The 20,188-nt window shown below is 50.9% G+C and overlaps 12 protein-coding genes across 12 annotated transcripts; 6 read left to right on the plus strand and 6 right to left on the minus strand.

Annotated features, from left to right (window-relative positions):
* Positions 1 to 430: 430 nt before the first annotated feature.
* On the plus strand, positions 431 to 2,145 carry N7446_004537 (sugar transporter family protein; the record flags this gene model as incomplete). Its single annotated transcript, XM_058513286.1, has 4 exons — positions 431 to 523; positions 588 to 761; positions 817 to 1,009; positions 1,061 to 2,145. The coding sequence occupies 4 exons, from the start codon at positions 431 to 433 to the stop codon at positions 2,143 to 2,145; spliced, it is 1,545 nt and encodes a 514-aa protein (XP_058374615.1).
* A 200-nt stretch (positions 2,146 to 2,345) lies between these two features.
* On the plus strand, positions 2,346 to 3,544 carry N7446_004538 (uncharacterized protein; the record flags this gene model as incomplete). The annotated part of the gene is made up of 5 exons (XM_058513287.1): positions 2,346 to 2,429; positions 2,496 to 2,517; positions 2,612 to 2,680; positions 2,732 to 2,823; positions 2,876 to 3,544. 5 exons carry the CDS (start codon positions 2,346 to 2,348, stop codon positions 3,542 to 3,544), a joined length of 936 nt encoding a protein of 311 aa, XP_058374616.1.
* A 652-nt stretch (positions 3,545 to 4,196) lies between these two features.
* N7446_004539 (replication factor C subunit 2) lies at positions 4,197 to 5,533 on the minus strand (the record flags this gene model as incomplete). The annotated part of the gene is made up of 4 exons (XM_058513288.1): positions 4,197 to 4,361; positions 4,410 to 5,222; positions 5,277 to 5,355; positions 5,409 to 5,533. The coding sequence occupies 4 exons, from the start codon at positions 5,531 to 5,533 to the stop codon at positions 4,197 to 4,199; spliced, it is 1,182 nt and encodes a 393-aa protein (XP_058374617.1).
* Positions 5,534 to 5,796: 263 nt separating this feature from the next.
* Positions 5,797 to 6,462, minus strand: N7446_004540 (uncharacterized protein; the record flags this gene model as incomplete). The annotated part of the gene is made up of 2 exons (XM_058513289.1): positions 5,797 to 6,365; positions 6,417 to 6,462. The coding sequence occupies 2 exons, from the start codon at positions 6,460 to 6,462 to the stop codon at positions 5,797 to 5,799; spliced, it is 615 nt and encodes a 204-aa protein (XP_058374618.1).
* A 94-nt stretch (positions 6,463 to 6,556) lies between these two features.
* Positions 6,557 to 7,083, minus strand: N7446_004541 (uncharacterized protein; the record flags this gene model as incomplete). Its single annotated transcript, XM_058513290.1, has 2 exons — positions 6,557 to 6,659; positions 6,764 to 7,083. 2 exons carry the CDS (start codon positions 7,081 to 7,083, stop codon positions 6,557 to 6,559), a joined length of 423 nt encoding a protein of 140 aa, XP_058374619.1.
* A 141-nt stretch (positions 7,084 to 7,224) lies between these two features.
* Positions 7,225 to 7,973, plus strand: N7446_004542 (mitochondrial 54S ribosomal mL53 protein; the record flags this gene model as incomplete). Its single annotated transcript, XM_058513291.1, has 3 exons — positions 7,225 to 7,236; positions 7,385 to 7,534; positions 7,611 to 7,973. The coding sequence occupies 3 exons, from the start codon at positions 7,225 to 7,227 to the stop codon at positions 7,971 to 7,973; spliced, it is 525 nt and encodes a 174-aa protein (XP_058374620.1).
* Positions 7,974 to 8,138: 165 nt separating this feature from the next.
* Positions 8,139 to 9,558, minus strand: ipp1 (inorganic diphosphatase IPP1; the record flags this gene model as incomplete). The annotated part of the gene is made up of 4 exons (XM_058513292.1): positions 8,139 to 8,426; positions 8,478 to 8,905; positions 8,964 to 9,083; positions 9,151 to 9,558. Coding segments are annotated over 4 exons (1,098 nt in total), but the record flags the coding sequence as incomplete, so codon positions are not given.
* A 643-nt stretch (positions 9,559 to 10,201) lies between these two features.
* N7446_004544 (tRNA-dihydrouridine(20) synthase (NAD(+))) lies at positions 10,202 to 11,587 on the plus strand (the record flags this gene model as incomplete). The annotated part of the gene is made up of 1 exon (XM_058513293.1): positions 10,202 to 11,587. One exon carries the CDS (start codon positions 10,202 to 10,204, stop codon positions 11,585 to 11,587), a length of 1,386 nt encoding a protein of 461 aa, XP_058374622.1.
* A 615-nt stretch (positions 11,588 to 12,202) lies between these two features.
* Positions 12,203 to 15,550, minus strand: N7446_004545 (DEAD/DEAH box helicase; the record flags this gene model as incomplete). The annotated part of the gene is made up of 1 exon (XM_058513294.1): positions 12,203 to 15,550. One exon carries the CDS (start codon positions 15,548 to 15,550, stop codon positions 12,203 to 12,205), a length of 3,348 nt encoding a protein of 1,115 aa, XP_058374623.1.
* Positions 15,551 to 15,854: 304 nt separating this feature from the next.
* On the plus strand, positions 15,855 to 16,420 carry N7446_004546 (vacuolar ATPase assembly integral membrane protein VMA21). The gene is made up of 3 exons (XM_058513295.1): positions 15,855 to 15,975; positions 16,031 to 16,122; positions 16,178 to 16,420. Exons 1-3 carry the CDS (start codon positions 15,884 to 15,886, stop codon positions 16,315 to 16,317), a joined length of 324 nt encoding a protein of 107 aa, XP_058374624.1. The 5' UTR covers positions 15,855 to 15,883; the 3' UTR covers positions 16,318 to 16,420.
* Positions 16,421 to 16,704: 284 nt separating this feature from the next.
* Positions 16,705 to 17,295, minus strand: N7446_004547 (putative cystathionine beta-synthase (beta-thionase); the record flags this gene model as incomplete). Its single annotated transcript, XM_058513296.1, has 2 exons — positions 16,705 to 17,139; positions 17,191 to 17,295. 2 exons carry the CDS (start codon positions 17,293 to 17,295, stop codon positions 16,705 to 16,707), a joined length of 540 nt encoding a protein of 179 aa, XP_058374625.1.
* An 894-nt stretch (positions 17,296 to 18,189) lies between these two features.
* On the plus strand, positions 18,190 to 20,184 carry N7446_004548 (putative mitochondrial phosphate carrier protein; the record flags this gene model as incomplete). The annotated part of the gene is made up of 8 exons (XM_058513297.1): positions 18,190 to 18,468; positions 18,530 to 18,694; positions 18,749 to 19,002; positions 19,069 to 19,414; positions 19,465 to 19,484; positions 19,547 to 19,614; positions 19,997 to 20,009; positions 20,172 to 20,184. The coding sequence occupies 8 exons, from the start codon at positions 18,190 to 18,192 to the stop codon at positions 20,182 to 20,184; spliced, it is 1,158 nt and encodes a 385-aa protein (XP_058374626.1).
* Between the last annotated feature and the right edge of the window lie 4 nt (positions 20,185 to 20,188).

Consider the following 20,188-nt stretch of genomic DNA (forward strand, 5'->3'; position numbering starts at 1 on the left):
CTATGTTTGTCTCTGGAATGCCAGACCCAACTCCCCCCGCACAAGCGGACAATAGGCCGAGCCCCTGATCTCGGCTGATGACCGTAGTGGGGAAGGACAGCCCCGAGTGTATATCGCACTGTTGCTTAAGCTTCACGCTTAATATCTTACTTCCTTGAAGCCGGCAGTGGAAATGCGGGGAAATAAGTCTCTATTGTGATGATTCGTTGGATAAGGTATTTATGGGGGTGAGATGGACAGGAATGGCGGGATATTGCCTGTTCAATGCAATTCTGAGTGGTTAATTGTTATGGCCAAGACATAGATACAAATGTTGAGTACTGCTCGTCCGGGTACATGATCGACATATACCTCGGTAATGCGAGAATATAAAGAGACTGCGCCGTGGGATGGATGTAGCAGGTATTACCTGCGAAAACAACTCTGCATCATGAGGAACCATATGGCAGCCGGGTGGTTTTACTCCCCTAGCCAAATCATCCGGTACTTTGCGACGCGAGTATCAAGCCTGAGTCCACCAAAGGTCAGCTCACATACAGCGACCCTCAAACTTGGTCTTTGGCCAGATTGTTAACCAGTCTCCACAGAACAAGCTGAGAAACCCGTACGCCATCCTGAGGGAATTGACATCCCATCAATGGCTCATGTTTGCGGCTGGCTTTCTCGGGTGGACATGGGATGCATTCGACTTTTTCACGGTGTCTATGACAATCACTGAAATATCCGAGGCGTTTGATGTTTCGTATTCGGACGTTTCATGGGTAGGTCTCCTCGGTCATGTGTACATGTACTTGCAACACTTCTAACATACACAAGGGTATGACAGTAACACTTATGCTGCGGTCGGTTGGGGCTATCATCTTCGGAGTCCTGGCGGATAGATATGGACGCAAATGGCCAATGATCATCAACCTGTTCCTGTTCATCATACTCGAGCTGTGTTCTGGGTTTTGTCAGACACTTCCCCAGTTCTTAGGGGTGCGTGCTCTCTATGGTATCGCGATGGGAGGTATGCATTCAATCCGGTGTTTTTTGACTGGTATTTATTGACACTCTTCAGGGCTGTTCGGTCCAGCAGCAGCCACCGCTCTGGAAGACCTTCCATATGAAGCTCGCGGCTTACTCTCCGGACTGTTCGAAATGGGCTATGCAACAGGGTATCTCCTTGCGGCGGCTTTCTATCGCGCCCTTGTGCCGACAACAAGTCACGGTTGGAGAAGTCTGTTCTGGTTCGGCGCGGGCCCACCAGTGCTCATCATCGCGTTTCGTTGGTGCTTACCAGAGACAAACCACTTCCAAGTCATGAAAGCAGAGCGCGAGGCACGAGCCAATGCAGTGAGTGACGATGGTACCCACCCGACGGGCTTGCGCGTGTTCCTCCGGGATGCTGGACGGGCTCTTCGTGACAACTGGGTACTGTTCATCTACCTGATTGTGTTGATGACAGGCTTCAACTCATGTTCCCATGGTAGCCAGGACTTCTATCCGACCTTCCTGAAGGATCAGGTCGGGATGGATGCGACTCAAACCACAGTCATCACGGTTGTAGGCCAGATCGGTGCTTTGATCGGTGGCTGCACAATTGGCTACATCAGCACTTTCTTTGGCCGACGCCTGACCATGCTTGTGTCATGTGTTCTCGGAGGCGCCATTATCCCGGCGTACATATTGCCTCGAAACATGTCGTTGGCCGCTTGTGCTTTCTTCGAGCAGTTTTTTGTTGGTGGCGTCTGGGGTCCGATGCCAATTCATCTCCTCGAGCTCTCCCCGATCGCACTCAGAACTCTAATGGTTGGACTGACCTACCAGCTGGGTAACCTTGGATCTTCCGCCTCGGCAACGATCCAGTCTATCATTGGCGAGCGGTTTCCGTTACCGCCTGGGTTAAATGGAAAGGCACGGTTCAACTATGGCAAGGTTATTGCCATCTTCATGGGCGCAGTCTGGGCATTCATGTTGTTTTTCCTCTTCTGGGGACCTGAGATGTCGCAGGAGGAGCGAGACGAAGAGGCCGAGGCTGCTCTGCATCTGGAGACATTGCGCGCGCAAGGCGTGAGTTTGGCGGAGATTGGACAGCACCAGTTCCGGAAACAAGGAGATTCAAGCGAGCATGAAGACAAGCCTCAGACAGAGCACATTGCGTAGGAAAAAGATGGGAATGTTGAAGTTGTAGTGTACTCCGTCTATAGTTGAGAAATGATGAATGCCAAGAATGCGAAACCCCGCGGCCCCACGATTCACCGGAGATTCTCTTCGGGTCGTACGGGAGTCAGAGCTGAACTCGTGGATTTCTATTTCTTTTCTTCTCTTCTTCCCTTCTGTATTCTGTCCATATCTTTCGCATCATGACGCAAGTATCTGTGCAAAGCGCACCCCGCTATCTGACCGGCGATAAGGCCGGTCTCAAGGAGTTCCTGGACAAGTTTGATGTAAGTCCCCGATATGATCGCGCAGGGTTGTTGTAGAGAGCCAATTGCTGACCGGATATCTTGCAGGTATTCCTCTTCGACTGCGATGGTCAGTATCTCACGTACTGCGAATCTCGGCTTTCCCTCCGACGACCCCCGCGAATCACCGCATTGAAACAACAGCTGAGAGGAAAGTGATATAGGAGTGCTATGGTCCGGTGACCACCTCTTCCCCGGGACAGTGGAGACATTAGAGCTTCTCCGGAAGAATGGTACGCGTAAACCATGGAGCGAATGAAAGTAGAAGCTAATCCTCCGCACAGGAAAGCAAGTCGTTTTCGTGACGAACAACAGCACCAAGTCCCGCGCAGACTACCGCAAGAAGCTGGAGGGCCTCGGTATACCCAGCACAGTCGTCAGTCAACCTCCTGGTCTAATATTGAACCCCAATGTCTCACACCAAGCAGGAAGAAATCTTCTCCTCGTCATACAGCTCCTCAATATACATCTCGCGCATTCTCAAACTCCCCGAAAACAAGCGCAAGGTCTACGTGATTGGCGAAACAGGCATCGAGCAAGAACTTCAATCAGAGAATGTCCCCTTCATCGGCGGAACAGACCCAGCCTACCGTCGCGACGTCACACCAGAAGACTACAAGAAGATCGCCGCAGGTGATGAATCAATCCTAGACCCAGAGGTCGGAGTCGTCCTCGTCGGTCTGGACTTCCACATGAACTACCTCAAGATCGCACTGGCATACCACTACATCAAGCGCGGCGCCGTCTTCCTCGCAACCAACATCGACTCCACACTGCCCAACTCCGGGACTCTGTTCCCTGGTGCTGGATCGATGAGTGCGCCACTCATTATGATGTTAAATAAGGAGCCTGTGGCGCTTGGAAAGCCTAGTCAGGCGATGATGGATGCTATTGAGGGCAAGTTCCAATTTGATCGTAGCCGTGCTTGTATGGTAGGTGATCGGGCTAATACTGATATTCGCTTTGGGCTTGAGGGAAAGCTTGGTGGCACGCTCGGTGTGCTGACTGGTGTTTCTTCTAAGGAGGACTTTGTTTCTGGGGATTCTAAGCCTCATGTCTATTTGGATAAGCTTTCTGATCTGCTTGAGTCTGAGTAGACGGTTAGAGTAGATTTGTTTGGGTTTGATAGATGTTAGGTTTAGATATATACGCGCGACTCAATGCATTAGCCAACTATAAATGATTTGCTTTAAGTAAGTCCCGCTTTGCTGTATACTTCTAACCGTGTGCTAGCTAGATGATATCTATATAAATTACAGGATGTTTTATGTATGGTTTTCCTTGAGAAGCTTCAGGCTTGGGAGAATTTGATTGTGGGGTCAAGTAAGGTCCATGGAGATGTGGCTCGCGCAGTGAGGATGATCTCGTTTCTGGACATCTGGAGTGGAGTGCTTTTGATCAGGATTTCGACGGAAGAGAAGCTTGAGGAATGGAGGCGACAAGGAAAGGCACACTTACCACACCAGCCTCTTTGAATGGTATTACTCTTGATTGCCACCGTATGGACGTGTTTTCTTTTGTGGCTCATAATTTAATGTCCATAACTAAACGGAGGAAACAGATATTGGAAGGGTATCATGATCATTCCATTTTAACAAGAGACTAAATGCTAGAAACTTCATATGCAACGCCTCAAACATGGGAACCATCCCGATTCCGAACGCCATCTATTCATCCAGCCAGGCTCGATAATCTCAGGATCAAATAATGTAATCTGTATCTGCGGACCTTGACTGGCTTTTTGCGGGATCAATTTCCACTCAGGATACCGGAAATCCGCAGTGCCAGATCCAGCATGGACAAGTGCTCGTCAGATCCGTCGACCAAGCGCTTATCCATCTCGGAGAAGAGCATGACGATCTTATTCTTTTGAATATCGGGGATTGCCTCGCTGAAGACAACACGCCGGTAGAGCTGAAACATGTCAGTTGATACCACCATCCCAGGGAGAGAAGCACAAACCTGACTAAGAAGCTGAGTAGCACTCCACCCATCAGCAACAAGATCCGTAACAACACCAGAAACAGCTTCATAAGACGATACACCCTTCTTAGGCTCCATAGCCTGCACAAGGGAATCAAGAATACTCTCAGGCACAACACCAGCAATCTCCTCAATACTCCGCACAGTAATAATGTGACTCTCACTCCCAGCGTCAGTCATCTCAGCATCATCATCGCCATTTTTACCGGCAGCAGGTTTAGTAGCACCAACCAACCGCGCCGCACTCTGCAAATAAGTAATAGCACGACGCAAATCACCCTCACCACACCGAATAAGCGTATCAATAACCCCATCATCAAGTGTCAGTCCCTCAGCCTCAGCAATGCCCGCAATCCGCGACCCAGCCGCACTATTATCCAGCATCTTGAAGCGGAACTTACTGCACCGACTAGCAAGCGGCTCAATAATGCGCGTGACATAGTTGCACACCAGACAGAAACGCGTAATGCGACTGTACTGCTCCATCGTGCGGCGCAGCGCAGACTGCGCATCTTGTGTCATGCTATCGGCTTCGTCCAGGATGATGATTTTGAAGGGTGGGCATGGGTATTGGGCGCGGTAGGCGGCGTCTAGGCCTGTTGGTTGGGAGAGCTGGGCTCGGGCAAAGTTCTTTACTTTGTCGCGGACGATGCCGATGCCGCGCTCGTCGGAGGCGTTCAGTTCCAAGATGCGGGAGCGGTAAAGGGCGGGTCCGAAGAGGGATTTGGCTAGAGCGAGGATAGTAGATGTTTTTCCTGTTCCTGGGGGTCCGTAGAAGAGCATGTGGGGGAGCTTGGGATTGTTAGTTTATTGGTGTGGTGGTTTGGGGTAATGTTAGGAACGGACGTTGGAAGCTTGCAGGGTGCGCTGGAGGACTTTTGTTGTGTGGTCTTGCGCGGCGACATCGTCTAGGGTCTTGGGGCGACTGGGATACGTGAGTGTGCTGGTCTGGAAGCTTTGGATAGAGCATTGGCGTACTATTTCTCAACCCATGGCTGGAGACGAGCCGAGTCTTCCTTGTTGTCGCCAGCCTTGGCCTTGGAGCTGCTGGATGCTGCAACGGCGGCGGCATGGGCCTTATTATTGAAGAATGAGGAAGCCATTATTATTAGAAGGCTCGGACTAGAAGGCGAGAATGGTTCCGAAGCTGGTCGATGTGTTAAAAGATCTCGCCCGACGCCCTCCACAACCAAGACGCGTCTCCACGTGATACGCGCAGCACTTAAGGACATTGACCAATCAGAGTGGCCCAATATACTTCAGCTCAACAGGGCTCGAACAATACATTTCTTTACTAGTGTTAAGCACATTAGGACGACTGAAACCTAGTGGTAGCATGGTGCATCATTAATGTATTGGTCATGTTCTATAGCTCATCCCGCACCGGTTCATCCTCGTACATCCTCTTCTTCGTATTCCGAGGAAGTGCTTCTTGCCTTTCCCTCTCCTCGGGGGTTATATCATCAATTCCGCCTTTCTCTTTGGCTTCTTCAACCATACGACCGATCTCATCGATCACGCGGTCACTTCCAACTGGTACTGACGGTTCTTCCCATGTAGCAGTGGATGTCACAGTGCCGCCCACAACGGCCGTAGCTGTCTCATGAATAACGGACGAGATATCGCCAGAAAGTGAATCAGTAGATGACTGCACAGCTGTGCTAGACAATCCAGCCACACCTAGAGCTGCAAACACAACACGAGCAATGAGCTTCAAGGGGAGCCATAGGAGCCACCAAAGAGGCCCATATAGGACACGTCGGAAGATAAGCCATGTGATAGTTCCAACAAGAACATAGAATGCAGTCTCAAGATACCAAGTATCGGATTTTTGGGAGCGGAGAAGAGAATTAGCAAGGCTGCGGGATGACGAGAGAAGAGTATCGAGACCGCTGTAGGACTCGGACAGAGAGTTGATAGCAACTGTGGATTGTTCTATCCAAACGTGTTAGCAGCCAATTAAGTTGAATGCAGCCAAGAGCTTACCAAGGGTTTCCTGAGCAAATGCACTGCGAGAAAGCTCCGCCTGCATAAGTTGATGAGTTCTGCGCAGAGCAGATGTCACATCATTCGAAGCATTGAGAACAAGATCATCTTGCGTGAATCTTTCAGACGGCTGCTTTTTCTCAGAAGTCGTTGACCGCGATAGCAGCAACTCTCTCTTTCCGCTTAGCGAGCTCTGCATTCCGCTTCGCTTGCAACTGTGCATTTCGGAAGTCGCCTCGCGTTCTGAACAAAAGTTAGCAAATTGTATCTCAAGCGACAGCAGCGATGCAGCAGAGAATAATCTCCAACATGTGCAAGCTGTTCCAGATTAGGCCAGTATAACCCACCTCTTAAGCTCCTCAGCCAACCGCCCCGCCATGGCAGCAACCCGCTCCCTTTCAGCCTCCTTCTCGCCCTGAGAGGCCGAAGCCTTTCGCCTGCTATCGGTGCCAGTTTCAAGTGCCTCAACATCAACCCGCAATAACTCCAACTCCTGCTCGGCCTCCTTCAACCGAGAGTGTATCTCGCTCCCAAGCTCGAGGCGCGCCTCATCGCCTTGTCCAATGGAAGCCGTAAAATCGCGTAATCGGTTAACGAGAGGTTGGGTCTGGCCTAGGGCAGTGGAGAGCTCTTTCAGGCGGCCTTGGAGACCTATTGTGGAGGACATGTTGGGATACGACTGGTATGGTGCTCCGTCGGTTTAACGCATTCGAATGTCGCCAGCTGTGGGTGTCGCAGAGGATTCCTAGATAAAATTTACCACGGGGGAATGTGTCCTCAAGTATAAAAAGGTAACGAGGTCCGTAAGATGTGTCAAGTTGTATGTCGAAGTTGCCATGTTGACGGGCGTCATTCGGTTTACTGTGTTTGCATTCGGAGCAAACATGCCCCATTTCTCAACCGCAATTCGCATCGGAGACCTTCAGTTGATACGAAGTTGCAATTGACCACCGCGCCTTTCCCGTCAGACCTGTCGCAAACTGATCATACCTGACTCTATTTCCCTCCTTACAACAACCACATCCGATACTCTCCTCCCCAACGGCTGCGTGGCTCAATCCAGAGAAGAAACCACCGTTAAAAAACTTCCCGAGTCAAACCCGACTCCCTCCATCCAGGTACAATATTACAACCAAATCTAAACCAACATATCTTTGGTTCACATGACATTCAAATTACTAATGTCCTTAACAGAGACACTTCCTCCCCCTTAAACCAACCACCAACACCGCCAAAATGACCATCCCAATCAGCACAATAACCACCTTCCGCACGGCGTACAACCCCTTCTCCCGCGCCTCAAGACCCTGCCGCCTCTTCCTAGGCATGCTGCGCACACCAAGCACAATCCCAACAAGCAGTCCCACCCATATCGATATCCAGGTCAAGCAATTGCCGCGTGAGTCGACGCAGAGCCCGACTATGACTATCGGCTTTAAGGGTGGGAAGGAGCTTACACTTGATGTTGGTAAGCGGGGGTTGAAGATTGGAGATGTCATTGAGGAGGTTTCTCGTGTTGGTCGTGCTTTGCAGCGTGAAGCTAGTCTAAAGGGGTGATTTTCTGTTTTTGTTTATGTGATATAACTTATGGGTGTTTTGTGAGCTGTGCATTTGTATTGTATTATATTATATTATATCTATTTTCATTTTGTGAGGATTTCTTTGGTATGCTTACTAGTATAGAGACACTGGTATAGAACGGACTATGGTTGATGTCTGTCCGGGTACGAGGTTGGACACAATCGATTGGTTGACTTGCTGCCAATATGTTGACACATGCTTGACATTTAAGCTATTCACATTCAATATAAGCCCCGCCTAGAGGCGGTTACGCTAACATTTTGATTTGGTATTCGCAAAAAAGACATTTACACAGCAGCACCGGAGATGAAGAACCACTTGTCAATGCTGCCGTCAATGGGAGCAGGAGCAAGGTTCTCACCGCGGGGAATAGCAGCGAGCTGGGACTGGTCGACACGGTCGGCGGAGCCCTCGACCTGGGAGTTGGCGCTAGTACATGTTAGTATAAGATCCCCAATGGGACGTTGAATATGAACTTACAGGCTGATCTCGCCACGGGGAGTCTTGCCGGAGATGAGCTTCTCCCAGGCATCGGAGCACTCGCGGATGACATCCTCGGCGTACTTCTTGTTCTTGCACTCGCCGGAGAAGGCGAACTGGTTCTCGGGCTTTCCGTCGGGGATCTTGTAGATGCGGAACCACTCGTTGGTGGCGCGCAGAAGACCAGGGAGGTGACGCTCAACATCCTCAATGTCGTTGAGCTTGGGGGCGAGAGGGTCGTTGACGTCGATGACGATGATCTTCCAGTCGGTCTCCTCCTCGTCGATCAGGGCCATGACACCTAGGACCTTGACCTGCTTGACCTGGCCGGGGTAGCCGACAAGCTCACCGATCTCGCACACGTCGAGAGGGTCGTTGTCACCCTTGGCCTTGGTCTCGGGGTGGACGGAGTTGGGGTCTTCCCAGGTCTGATTCAAAATCTGTTAGTTTACCCCTCCTCCTGCATAGTCACGAGGGCACACTTACGCGGGGGAAGGCACCGTAGTTCCAGAGGTAACCCTTGTGGGGGAAGCAGTTGCGGACGAAACGGAGCTTGCCCTTCTTGGTGTCCTGCTTGATGGGGTTCAGGAAGTCATCTTTGGAGATCTGTACGTTCCGGGTTGACGCAATTAGCACATAGGGTTCAATTGACGTTGTGGTTGAGGTCTCCTACCTCCTGCTTGGCGTTGGTCCAGCGGGGGATCTCGACGACCATGTTAAGGATGGTCTGCTGCTCATTGGCGTAGAGGGGAATGTCGTGGAAGGGCGAGACGGGGACGCCATCCTTCTCGACGAACACACGGTGCTCGAGGGTGTAGGGCTGGGCGATCTTGCGGACGGTGTAAGACATTTTGGGAGGTGACGAAAAGTGTCTAGATATTTGGGCCGCACGGGAAATGGGAGAATAAAAGGAAGAAAAGGAGGGAGGGGCAGTGGAAGTGGGGGGAGCCACCGTTGCTGAGGTGCGCCAAACACGGCGGGAGGCGGTGGAGGTATGAAATCCCAGTCGGGCCAAAGGACGAGTCATTGGCTGCAGAAGATGAGTTAATTGTGTATTACGCGGAACATACACAACCTGGACAACCTTGGAAAGTGGTGTGTTCCAGTTCTGTTGGTTTACCCCTGTCGGAGGTTGATATTTTTTTTGTGGTTCCGAGATTCGGCATCAATAGTGTCCCCGAGATTGACATCCCGACTGTGTCACATACATCCACGTATACGTATATGCCCAGGTGTACATTTACATGTTTAAGGTCACTTATGACATAGATTTGATCTGCTTGACAGTATGCACTCTGCATGTACACGATACCCCAGACTGCGAGAGTGCCGATATCGGTATATTATACGCGGCCTACAATAAATATCCCTCCAGTTGTATGCTTTATATATAGTTGTCTACTCTAATTAACGTTAAGTTAACTATGACGAAACTCACATTTAGTTAGGTATTGAGGTACAATCAAATTCACGATGTCGTGATCCTTGGCAGGGAATATTGTCTGTTGATTGGCGCCAACTCTCGGAAAAAACCGGACCAACGCAACCTGTAATAATACTTGAAATCCACTGACGATTAACCACGTGACTTGCACGTGATAGACACAAGTGAAGTGAAAATAGATACTATCTCCACGTGATATCAATCCAGTCGGGGAACTAAGGAAAAAAAAAAGAACTCACCCTCAACCCCGCAGCATGCTATGATCAGACTCCTCCGCACAATGACCAACGCAATCTCCCCGGCCACAGTGGCCCGCGTGCCCATCCCCGCCAACGGCGTCGACTACCGCAACAAGATCGTCCTAGCACCTATGGTGCGCTCCGGCGAACTCCCCTCGCGCCTCCTCGCCCTAAAATACGGCGCAGACCTAGTCTGGGGTCCAGAGACAATCGACCGGTCCCTAATCGGCGCCGAGAGACGCATCAACCCTCGCAACGGGACGATCGAATTCACGCGCATGCCATCAAACGGTGGCCGCCCAGACAAACCAACCAAAGCCTCAATAATTTACCGCATCGATCGAGCCCGCGAATCCGGCCGTCTAATCTTCCAAATGGGAACCGCAAACCCAGACCTAGCCGTCCAAGCTGCCCGCGTTGTGGCTGCTGACGTCGACGGCATAGACGTCAACTCGGGCTGTCCCAAACCATTTAGCACATCCGGCGGCATGGGCGCCGCCCTCCTCCGCACGCCGGACCTCCTCGTCTCGATCCTCGAAGCCCTCGTCAAGGAAGTAGGCGAGCCCTTTAAAATCGGCATCTCAGTTAAAATTCGCATCCTCTCCGAACCTGACGCAACCCGCGCTCTCGTCTCCCGTCTCGTTAGAACTGGCATCACAGGTCTGACTGTCCACTGCCGTACAACACCAATGCGACCCCGCGAGCGCGCAATCCGCGATCAACTCCGCATGGTAGCGGAAATCTGCCACGAAGCCGGCGTGGCATGTGTCATGAATGGCGACGTCACGTCGCGCGATGAGGGACTCGCGCTTATGACCGAGTACGGCGTTGACGGAGCGATGATTGCTACATCAGCCGAGACGAATTCGTCTTGTTTCCGTGCTGAGGCGGATGGCGGTGTTGCGCCCTGGAGAGAGGTCGTCTATGAGTATCTCAAGTTCTGTTTGGAGGTTGAGAACCGGCTTGGGAATACGAAGTATCTTATGAATATGTTGATTCCTGGGAAGAATAAGGAATTCAAGGAGGCTAAGCAGTGCAAGACTTATCTTGATATCTGTCGGAATTTGGGTTTCGATGATTTGGTTCCAGCTGCTATGCGTGTTGATGAGATTCTGGATCTCTCGCAGAAGTGGGAGTCTGTGCCTGCCTCTGCCCCTGCCTCTGCGCATGTGAATGCTGAGGCCCCTGAGGGGAAGTCCAAGGCGGTGCAACAGGCTATGGAGTCGGAGGCTGCTCGCGCTGCTGGTTGTGGTGCTGCTCGGTCAAAGGCTGCCCCGGCTGTGCCTAATGGCTGTGGTCCTATTCGTAGGACTTCTGTGCCAGAGCAAAAGGCCAAGGTTGATGCTGCGCAGCCGGCTGCTGATGCCACTGTTCCTCCGGTGGAGGCTCAGACTCAGGCTCAAAGTCAGCCCCAGGTGACCGTTTAACCGTGCTCTATATTCTTTTTGTTTACTCTAATCCCTCAGAACGGTCTCGGTCAACATGCATAGCTACCGGTTTTGGTTTTCTTTCTTTCCTGTCTGCATCCAAGGTGTTCTTCCTTCCATCCCTTTGTCATGTTCATATAGATTCCCCACTTGACAAAATACACAAACATGCCTCCGGTGTACATGTTCATGTTCGTGTTCATTCTCAACACCATATCCAAGCGCTTCTACCTCTACTGTATATCACTACAATCTCCATATTCCACCAACCTAGTTATAACCCAGTTTCCGAACAAAGAAGCAAGGCTACGGCTGAAAGGCAGTAAATTCCTGACCGTAATGCACAGATACAGAATAAAAATATGCACCAAATCTCCTCACAAATCACAAGTCAAGCTACCCAAAAACACCATGTTCTAACTGATATAATGCCATACTTTCAATATGTCAAGAACTCACCATGCAAAAAAGGCATGTCCTCACCACGGCCATTAGCCATTAACCTCAAAATCGCCATCAATCACATTTCCATGAGAAAATTCGAACCATAACACCTTCTTCACCTAACCAAAACCAGAACCAGGTATTACCACTCAGACTCAGTTTTCTTCTTACTTACTCCTCTGCCTCCTTCTCCTTCTCCTTAGAGCCATTGGCATTTGACTGAAGCTCAGCCATCATCATCCCTTCAACAACCTTCATACCGGCCTCCTCGCCCTTCTTCGCAACAGCCTCATCTTCACCAGCAACAGCCTGATCAAGCGCCAGCTTGGTCTGACCGAGAGAATAAATCTGCTCTTCGATAGTGCCACGAGTAACAAGGCGGTAAATCTCGACCTCGCGAGTCTGACCAACACGATGAGCGCGGTTCTCAGCCTGGACATCTTCCTGCGGGTTGAAGGAAGAATCGAAGATGATGACGCGGTTAGCGCAGGCCAAGTTAATACCGGCACCACCGGCCTTGGTGGAGAGGAGGAAGACGGGGATTTCCTCGCGTTCGTGGAAGGCGTCGAGGATAGACTGGCGGTCTTCGACGTTGGTGCGGCCGTCCAGGCGAACGAATTCGATCTTGAGGGTTTCGAGGACGTGCTCGAGGATGTCCATGACCATTGTGAATTGGGAGAAGATTAGAGTTCGGTCCCCGTTGGCGATGAAACGGGTTAGGAGTTCGCGGAGCTGTTCGACTTTTCCGGAGTCCATCCATTCGTCGTTCTTGAGCTTGAATTTGCCGAGGGAGCCTGGGTTCTCCACGCACATGTGGTGGCATTCGAAGTCGTTGTAGGGGAGGAGTTCTTCGAGGATGACTTTCGGGTCTGAGAGCGACCACTTGTCTTCCTTGAGACAAGCCTTGGACATTTTCTGGAGGATCTCGTCGGTGTAGTGACGGCGAGCGAGGAGAGGGTGAATGGCTGCTTGACGGAGCTTCATGAGGATGTTGGCAGACTTCGAGCCTGTCTTCTTGCCGGCTGCGCGGTCTTCAAGGAGCTGGCGGACTTGGTCTTTTTCGTGCTCGTAGATATCGATCTGAGAGGACTTCATCTCACACCAGCCGACATGAGAATGCTTGGCGGGAAGATCAATGACCTGGTGCTTCTTACGGCGGAGGACGAATGGTTTGAGCATAGACTTGGCACGCTCGATACGCTGCGCCGAGAGCAAGGTTGCGTGGGACTCATCGGTGGTCTTCGCCTTGTTCGCAAAGACTGCCTGGAGGTCTTCCTTGTGCTCACGGAAGACAGACGGTAGGATAAAACCGAGAAGAGAAGCGAGTTCTTGCAGGTTGTTTTGAAGAGGCGTACCGGTCAAGAGGAGTCGGAAGCGGGCAGGAATGCGAATGAGCTTTTCATAAAGTTGAGATTGGTGGTTCTTCAACATATGACCCTCATCGTAAACACAAACAGTGAAATCTACATCGCGAAGGAACTTGGCATCAACCTTCGCCTTTGCAATGGTGTAAGTGGTAATGACAACATTGATGTTGTCGCGGTTGTCCTCAATTTGCTCTCGGATCTCAGCACGCTGGTTGATACCGGCATAGTAAGGCATGACCGAGAGAGTTGGGCAGAACTTCTGGAACTCGCGGAGCCAATTCTCAATAGTAGAAGACGGCACCACAATCAGGTGAGGCCCCTTGATGCCCTTCTCAAAGAGGTGAGCCAGGAAGGCAATGACCTGGCAAGTCTTACCCAGACCCATGTCATCAGCCAGGATACAGCTCAGTTCCTGCTCAAAGAGAAGTGATAACCAATTGATTCCCACCACTTGGTAATCCTTCATTTCAAGGTCATCTGCCATGATGGCAGGCTGACCGATAAACCGGGACTTGCGCATCGGGACGAGCGAATCCTCGTCCTCGTCAGGTGATTGGCGATCGGACAAAGGGGTCGCGATGCCCGAATCGTGTGCCTTGGTGTTGGGAATCTTAGTGAGCTCAAGCTCACCGTCCTTCTTGCCGAACATATCGACACCCCATTTCTTCATTTCCGCGGTGATGGGCTCACCGATTGCCTCGACCTCAGCAACAAGCGCATCAATGGCCATATAACCAGTCCACATGTCAACACACTTGTCGACAATCTTCTCACCAATTGGCTTGGGGGCTTTGCCACCCCGCTTGCCCTTGGGCTTGCTGGTCTCGGGAACAGGAGCAGAAACAACACGAACATCATCTAGGGACTGGAAGGGACGGTTCTTTATGATAATCTGGGCCTGTTCCTCGGGAATTGCAGCAATATCAGCCAGATCACGGACCGCGCAAGTGTTGAAAAACTTCAGGACCTTGGAATCCAGTCCGCCAGCGGTGGGTTCCTGCATCTGAACATCTGAATCATCCGAATCACTCATCATAGCCTCGGGGGATTCTGAGCGAGGCGAAGCCATCTTGCGGCCCTTCTGGAGACGGCCAAGCTTCTTCTTTGGCGGACTGTCATCGGAGTCAATTATCATGGGGCGAGCCGGAGAGGCAGTGCGGGAGGACTTGGGACCGCGGACGAGGCGGCGCTTGGGCTTATTCTCTTCGTCGGAGTCCTGAGTCTTGGTGGCGGGCAGATTCATGGCGGCCCACTTGTCCTGGATAGTCCCACGGGCCTTGATCTTCTGCTTGGCCACGGGGACCGGACCTGTAGTTGCTGGCGAGGCCAATTCGTCTTCCGATGATTCAATCTCCACGGTCTGGACACCATTCGCCTGGGCACTATCGCCCAGAATTTTGAGGGCGTCGTCGTAATGGCCATTGGCTTGAACAACAGCATTGATAATTGTTTGCACGGGTATAAGAGGCATTATCTTGAGAATGCGCTCGACCTTGATGCGCAATCTGTAATCTTGGATAAAAGTGATATCGGGGGTTGGTACAAGGGGGACGGGCTGTGCGCGGGAGGGTGCATCCTGTCGAATTCTCTTCATAGCGACGCCCTTGGGATTGAAGTCGCTCATATAGTCTGCGGAGCGTTTCATAGGAGCAGATTTGGGATCGTACATTGCGGAGGCAGTAATTTCACGGAATCGATCCATTGGACCGGCGTCGGGACGGACAGGGGACTCCATGACTTTTTCTTTTTCGGGACTCCGAACGGCTTTTTCAAACATGGCAGGTTTGATATCTGTACTGCGAAGGGGTTGCTCGTCTTCAGACGAGCCGCCTCGATACGTTGGACCGTCGTCAAGATCGAACACCGGCTTTCTTTTGGCAGGTCCTGCGGAAGGAGGGCGGAACTGAGTTCCCGAAGGGGCAATGAGAGACGAGAGCAAACCTCCTTGAGGTCTTCGAGGTGGGGAAGACGCAGGACCGGTAGGCGAAGAAGCGGCGACTTGGATAACAGTATTCCGCGAGTAGGGATTGTCGACGAGTTGGGTCGGTTGTGTTAAGCGCTGCGATGGGGTTGCGACAGGGAGAGTGGCTATAGTTTCGTACTCGGGGTCGGGAGAGGGTGTCTTGTGGGGAATGTCAGGAACAGAGTCCATAGCGACTTTTGAATAGCATTGAGGCTCTATCGATGGCGATTCAGGAACTGTTTTTTCTGCCAGGGCGGAAACGCGAATGCTTGGACGCGCCCAATCACGTGTCTATCAATTAAACAGGACAAAGCAATGCATAGAAGAAGAATAGGAATAAATTATAAAATAGTCCAGCAATAATTATTCATCTCATCACCGAACATAATACTGTATACTGTCTATACTCCCAACCAATCAAGTGTTGGCATGTGACTGCGGGAACTAGTCTCCGCCCTTCATCTCTGTTCCACTCGTCTTGCTACATCTACAGTTTATCTATCCTAGACAACTAAATCAACAATGTCTGCCCGTCGTCCTCATGGCCAGTCCTACGCGGACGTCGCCAAAGCTCCAGCTCCAGGCACCTCCGATGTGACCCCCGCCGTCCCTGCGTAAGATACCTTACCCGCCAAGTACAAGACCAGCTCTCATATTCTTCTGATATAGCGATGTGATCTACAAGCTTCTTGGCTTCACAGCAGCCATGGTTGCTGCCCCCATTGGAATGTATTTCCTGACGGTGAACACCATTTTCAGTGGTATGCGCCTTCACTTCCATCTACAAGAATGTCTTCTAACCAGAATATCATATAGGCAGCTCCACACTGGCTGGAATTACTGCCGCCGTAACTGCGAACGTGGTCTTGTTCGCATACATTTATGTAGCCTGGAAAGAAGACCAAGAGGACAGACAGACGGACAAGTCCAAGTCAAATTCAAAGAAAGCCCAGTGAGCAGCTCCGCATCGAGTCGGGTCTGCGGATGGCTTCTACTTCGGCGTTGCGGTATTCAATTCGGGTTTCTACGGGCTATTTTGTATACGAAAGCACATCAACCATCTCCAACAAAAAAAGTTACAGATTGACCACATCATTCGTGTTATTGGATATCACAAGAACAACCCACACACACCACGGACGAATCCGAGACTTATAAAGCCTCGACACATCCACCCATCCCAGCCAACCCATGTTAGATATACCCGGTTCATGTTGAAGGAACCGCATATAGAGAAAAGACGATGCCCAGATAGACAGAATACGCCGATATGCTGTGCCGAAAGGAAACCACATCCCACATCACACATCACACACACTACGTCGAGTAAGAGGCAAGTTACCTCAGGTAGGTCTGCGCTTAACAAACTCCTCAAGATCAGCCTTAGTAGCAACACCAAGAACAAACTTGCGCGAAACATCCGTAACAACAGCGAACTGCTGCTTCTCCCGCTTATCGCCATTGGGCCCAGTCTCGCTCTCGAAGAACTGCTCCAACTCCTCAAGGGGCGTCTCCATCGTGATAACTTGGTAGATGCCGCGCTTGCGGTTGAACCGCTGCATCGCTGCGGAGACGGGGTCGGACTCTTTGACGGCGCCGGATTGGAGGAGCTCCCTTAGGCGCGGGATGCTGAGGTAGCCGAGGAGGGAGCGCTTGGTGGGGGAGATGACGGTTAGGTGGGTGTAGTCGCGCTCGTAGGCGGCCATTAGGGCGGTGGAGATTGGGTCTTGGGAGGAAATGGAGAGCGCGGGTGGGGGGTCGAGGTCTTCAATTGTTGCCTGCTTTTTGGTTAGTTTGGTGTGTGGGCTTCATTGGGAGTGGGTGCGGACCCCGCGGTATTTGTCTGCCCAGGCTGCTTGGGGGCCTGCGTTTGAGGTTTCGGTTGGTAGCTTCTCGCGAGTGAAGGCCTCGCTGCCGGTTAGGTATGATGCCATTTTGGGTGTGATCACGGAGGGAAGGTGGTGGATGGGAGGTGGAGGTATCGGAAGACCGAGGTGGAGGTTGTGAAGAATTGACTTAGGAAAGAGGTGAGATATCTGCAAGCTGCGTGTGTAGAGAGAGGAACCGTTAACTTTTTGATCAAACTCGGCGCCTTTCCTCTTTCTCCACCGCCAAGACCAACCAGCTCATACGTCATCTTGAAGTGACATTTTACCATTCTACACATTCTACGGAGCGTACACTTCAACGCTGTATTCTCTCAATGATCTTGACGAAAAGAAAGTCCCTCTCTGTTTTGGTCTACATGTACCTAGGTTCACCCCACCATACGTTGGTGGGGATCGCATTCTGCGTTCGGATGTTCAGACATGACTCCACTTGATATCCACATCGAAGTGTCCCTCAAGACGATCTGAGATTTATATTAGAGAGTAGACCAATAAGATCAGCTGAGGAGCGTTTTGGGGATTCTCTTGGAGTGCATATCATACTCCCTTGGACTACCACAAAACGATATACGCCACGAAGGAGCAATGTGGGGAATGATCGACAATTGTATACTGCGATGGCAGAAGTATACTCGAACAACAGTTCGGTTCAGGCGCTCTCAATAAATTGTGCGATGTAGTGCAAACCATGCCGGCAAAGCCCTCATGATTCCCAAAGCCGGGCACATGTAGCCAAGAAGGGATAGTTACACTTGAGCTCCGACAGCTTACGGGGCATCAAGTGCCCGCATCATATCTTACATTGGCCCCCAACTCCAGAGCAGGGCTGCAACATTCTAGGGTGGGAGAGCCGCTTAAGCTAAAATGATGTAATGCGCCATTTTCCCTCCTCTTCTCTCTCTCCCTCTACGGAGTACACAAAGTACGGTAACAACCATCATGTTTCCAAAGTCAATCATAAACACGCTGGCTGCTGGACACCCTCTGGGCACTGCAGCTGCCCAGTCTGAACCTACTGAGCCGGTCCCCAAAAGACCCGCGCCGTTCCCCGCGTGGAGTGCCATTGACAACGCCAAAAGCAAAGCTGATGCAATCGCCCACGAAGCAGATCGCGAATTCAATCTGGCAAGCAAGAAAGTCCAAGAGAGGACAGGCAAGATCGAGCCTGGCTCTCTCAAGTATTATGCATCATGCACCTTTGGTGGTATGCTCGCGTGTGTAAGCAACTCTTCCCATCCACGCTCTCGTGACAACTACTCATGTACCATTTTCCTACCAGGGCCTAACCCACACCGCTGTGACACCTCTTGACCTGATCAAATGCCGTCGCCAAGTCGACCCCAAGCTCTATCAGAGCAATATTCAGGCTTACCGGACCATCCGTGCTGCCGAGGGTTTCCGAGGTATTTTCACTGGCTGGAGCCCTACTTTCTTCGGATACAGCGTGAGTTTACCACACCTTATGCACAGATCTTATATACTGACTCGGTGAACAAAGGCCCAAGGTGCCTTTAAATATGGAGGCTACGAGTTCTTCAAGAGCTTCTACAGCGACCTCGTTGGCCAGGAGAATGCCCACAAATGGAAGACCTCCCTGTACCTGACAGCCAGTGCTTCGGCCGAGGTCATTGCCGATGTAGCTCTGTGTCCATTCGAGTCTGTCAAAGTGCGCACGCAAACTACCATTCCTCCTGATATCCGGGGCACGTTCAGTGGTATCTCCGATGTTGTCGCCAAAGAGGGTGTGGCCGGGTGAGTAGCATTCCCATATCCCAAACCAAGTCAACATATCTCAGTCAGTATACTGACTATACGCAGTCTCTATAAAGGCCTCTACCCCCTCTGGGGCCGTCAGGTTCCATACACCATGATGAAGTTCGCATCTTTCGAAACAATTGTCGAGTTGATCTACCGCCAGCTGCCAGGCCACAAGGCCGACTACAACAAGGGTGCCCAGACTGCTGTTGCCTTCACCGGTGGTTACCTAGCTGGTATCCTGTGTGCTGTGGTATCGCATCCTGCCGATGTGATGGTCAGCAAATTGAATGCCAATCGCCAGTTCGGTGAGGCATTTGGTGCCGCTATGAGTCGGATCTATGGAGATATTGGATTCCGGGGATTGTGGAATGGATTGCCTGTTCGAATTGTGATGATTGGTACTTTGGTGAGTTCCCGTTTGAAAGTGGTTTGAGCCGTGCTAACATGGTATGACAGACTGGTCTGCAGTGGATGATGTATGTCTTTTATTTTTTCCTTTTGTGTTTGTTGTTGATGTATACTGACCTTGCATTCGCAGCTATGACTCCTTCAAGATCTTCATGGGTCTCCCTACTACCGGAGGCTCGGGTGAGGACAAGAAGAAGGGTAAGTGAGGCAACTAATAAGATCCTTAATTTGACAAGTATCTCTCAAAATGTGCCATTGCTATGAACTGTTTTAATCAGAATGTATGCAAATATCCAATATCCCCTCTAAATTATAAAGCTTGTAACTATATGCCAAGCTTGCTATCAGGATATATACTACTTAGTCACACTTCCACCAATCGGCGCCTCTTATCTTATCACAGAACGTCACTACAAACAGGCAAGTTAATAGAAAATAAGTCGTAATAATCCTACCGTAGTGACTGTTATATAGCCAGCCCCTGTCATATTTAACAATCTAGATCCCCCCTCCCTCCACCTCCTGATCTGATCCGAGCAAGATCAACATCGAACATCTAATATACAACGGACATCCCTAGACTACAAGTACAAGTAAGTGGAGATCCAATCTAGAATCCTAAAGCTGTACCTGCATACGGAGGTCCCTCTACCTTATCGTCTTGTGATCTATAGTGATAAGGGTCCCTCATCGCCCCATCGCCCCATCGCCCCTCACTCCTCCTCATATCCTCAATCTAACAGTATCCCAAACAGGTACAATGGGTGAACAG

This window comes from Penicillium canescens, assembly GCF_028828765.1.
Source record: "Penicillium canescens strain IBT 15451 chromosome Unknown utg000003l_segment0_segment0, whole genome shotgun sequence".
Taxonomy (NCBI): Eukaryota; Fungi; Ascomycota; class Eurotiomycetes; order Eurotiales; family Aspergillaceae; genus Penicillium; species Penicillium canescens.

Coding starts and splice junctions, on each gene's coding strand:
- N7446_004546 (XM_058513295.1), top strand. CDS start 15,884: ATGTCTGCCCGTCGTCCTCATGGCCAGTCCTACGCGGACGTCGCCAAA. Junction 15,976..16,030: donor GTGACCCCCGCCGTCCCTGC/GTAAGATACCTT, acceptor CTTCTGATATAG/CGATGTGATCTACAAGCTTC. Junction 16,123..16,177: donor GGTGAACACCATTTTCAGTG/GTATGCGCCTTC, acceptor AATATCATATAG/GCAGCTCCACACTGGCTGGA.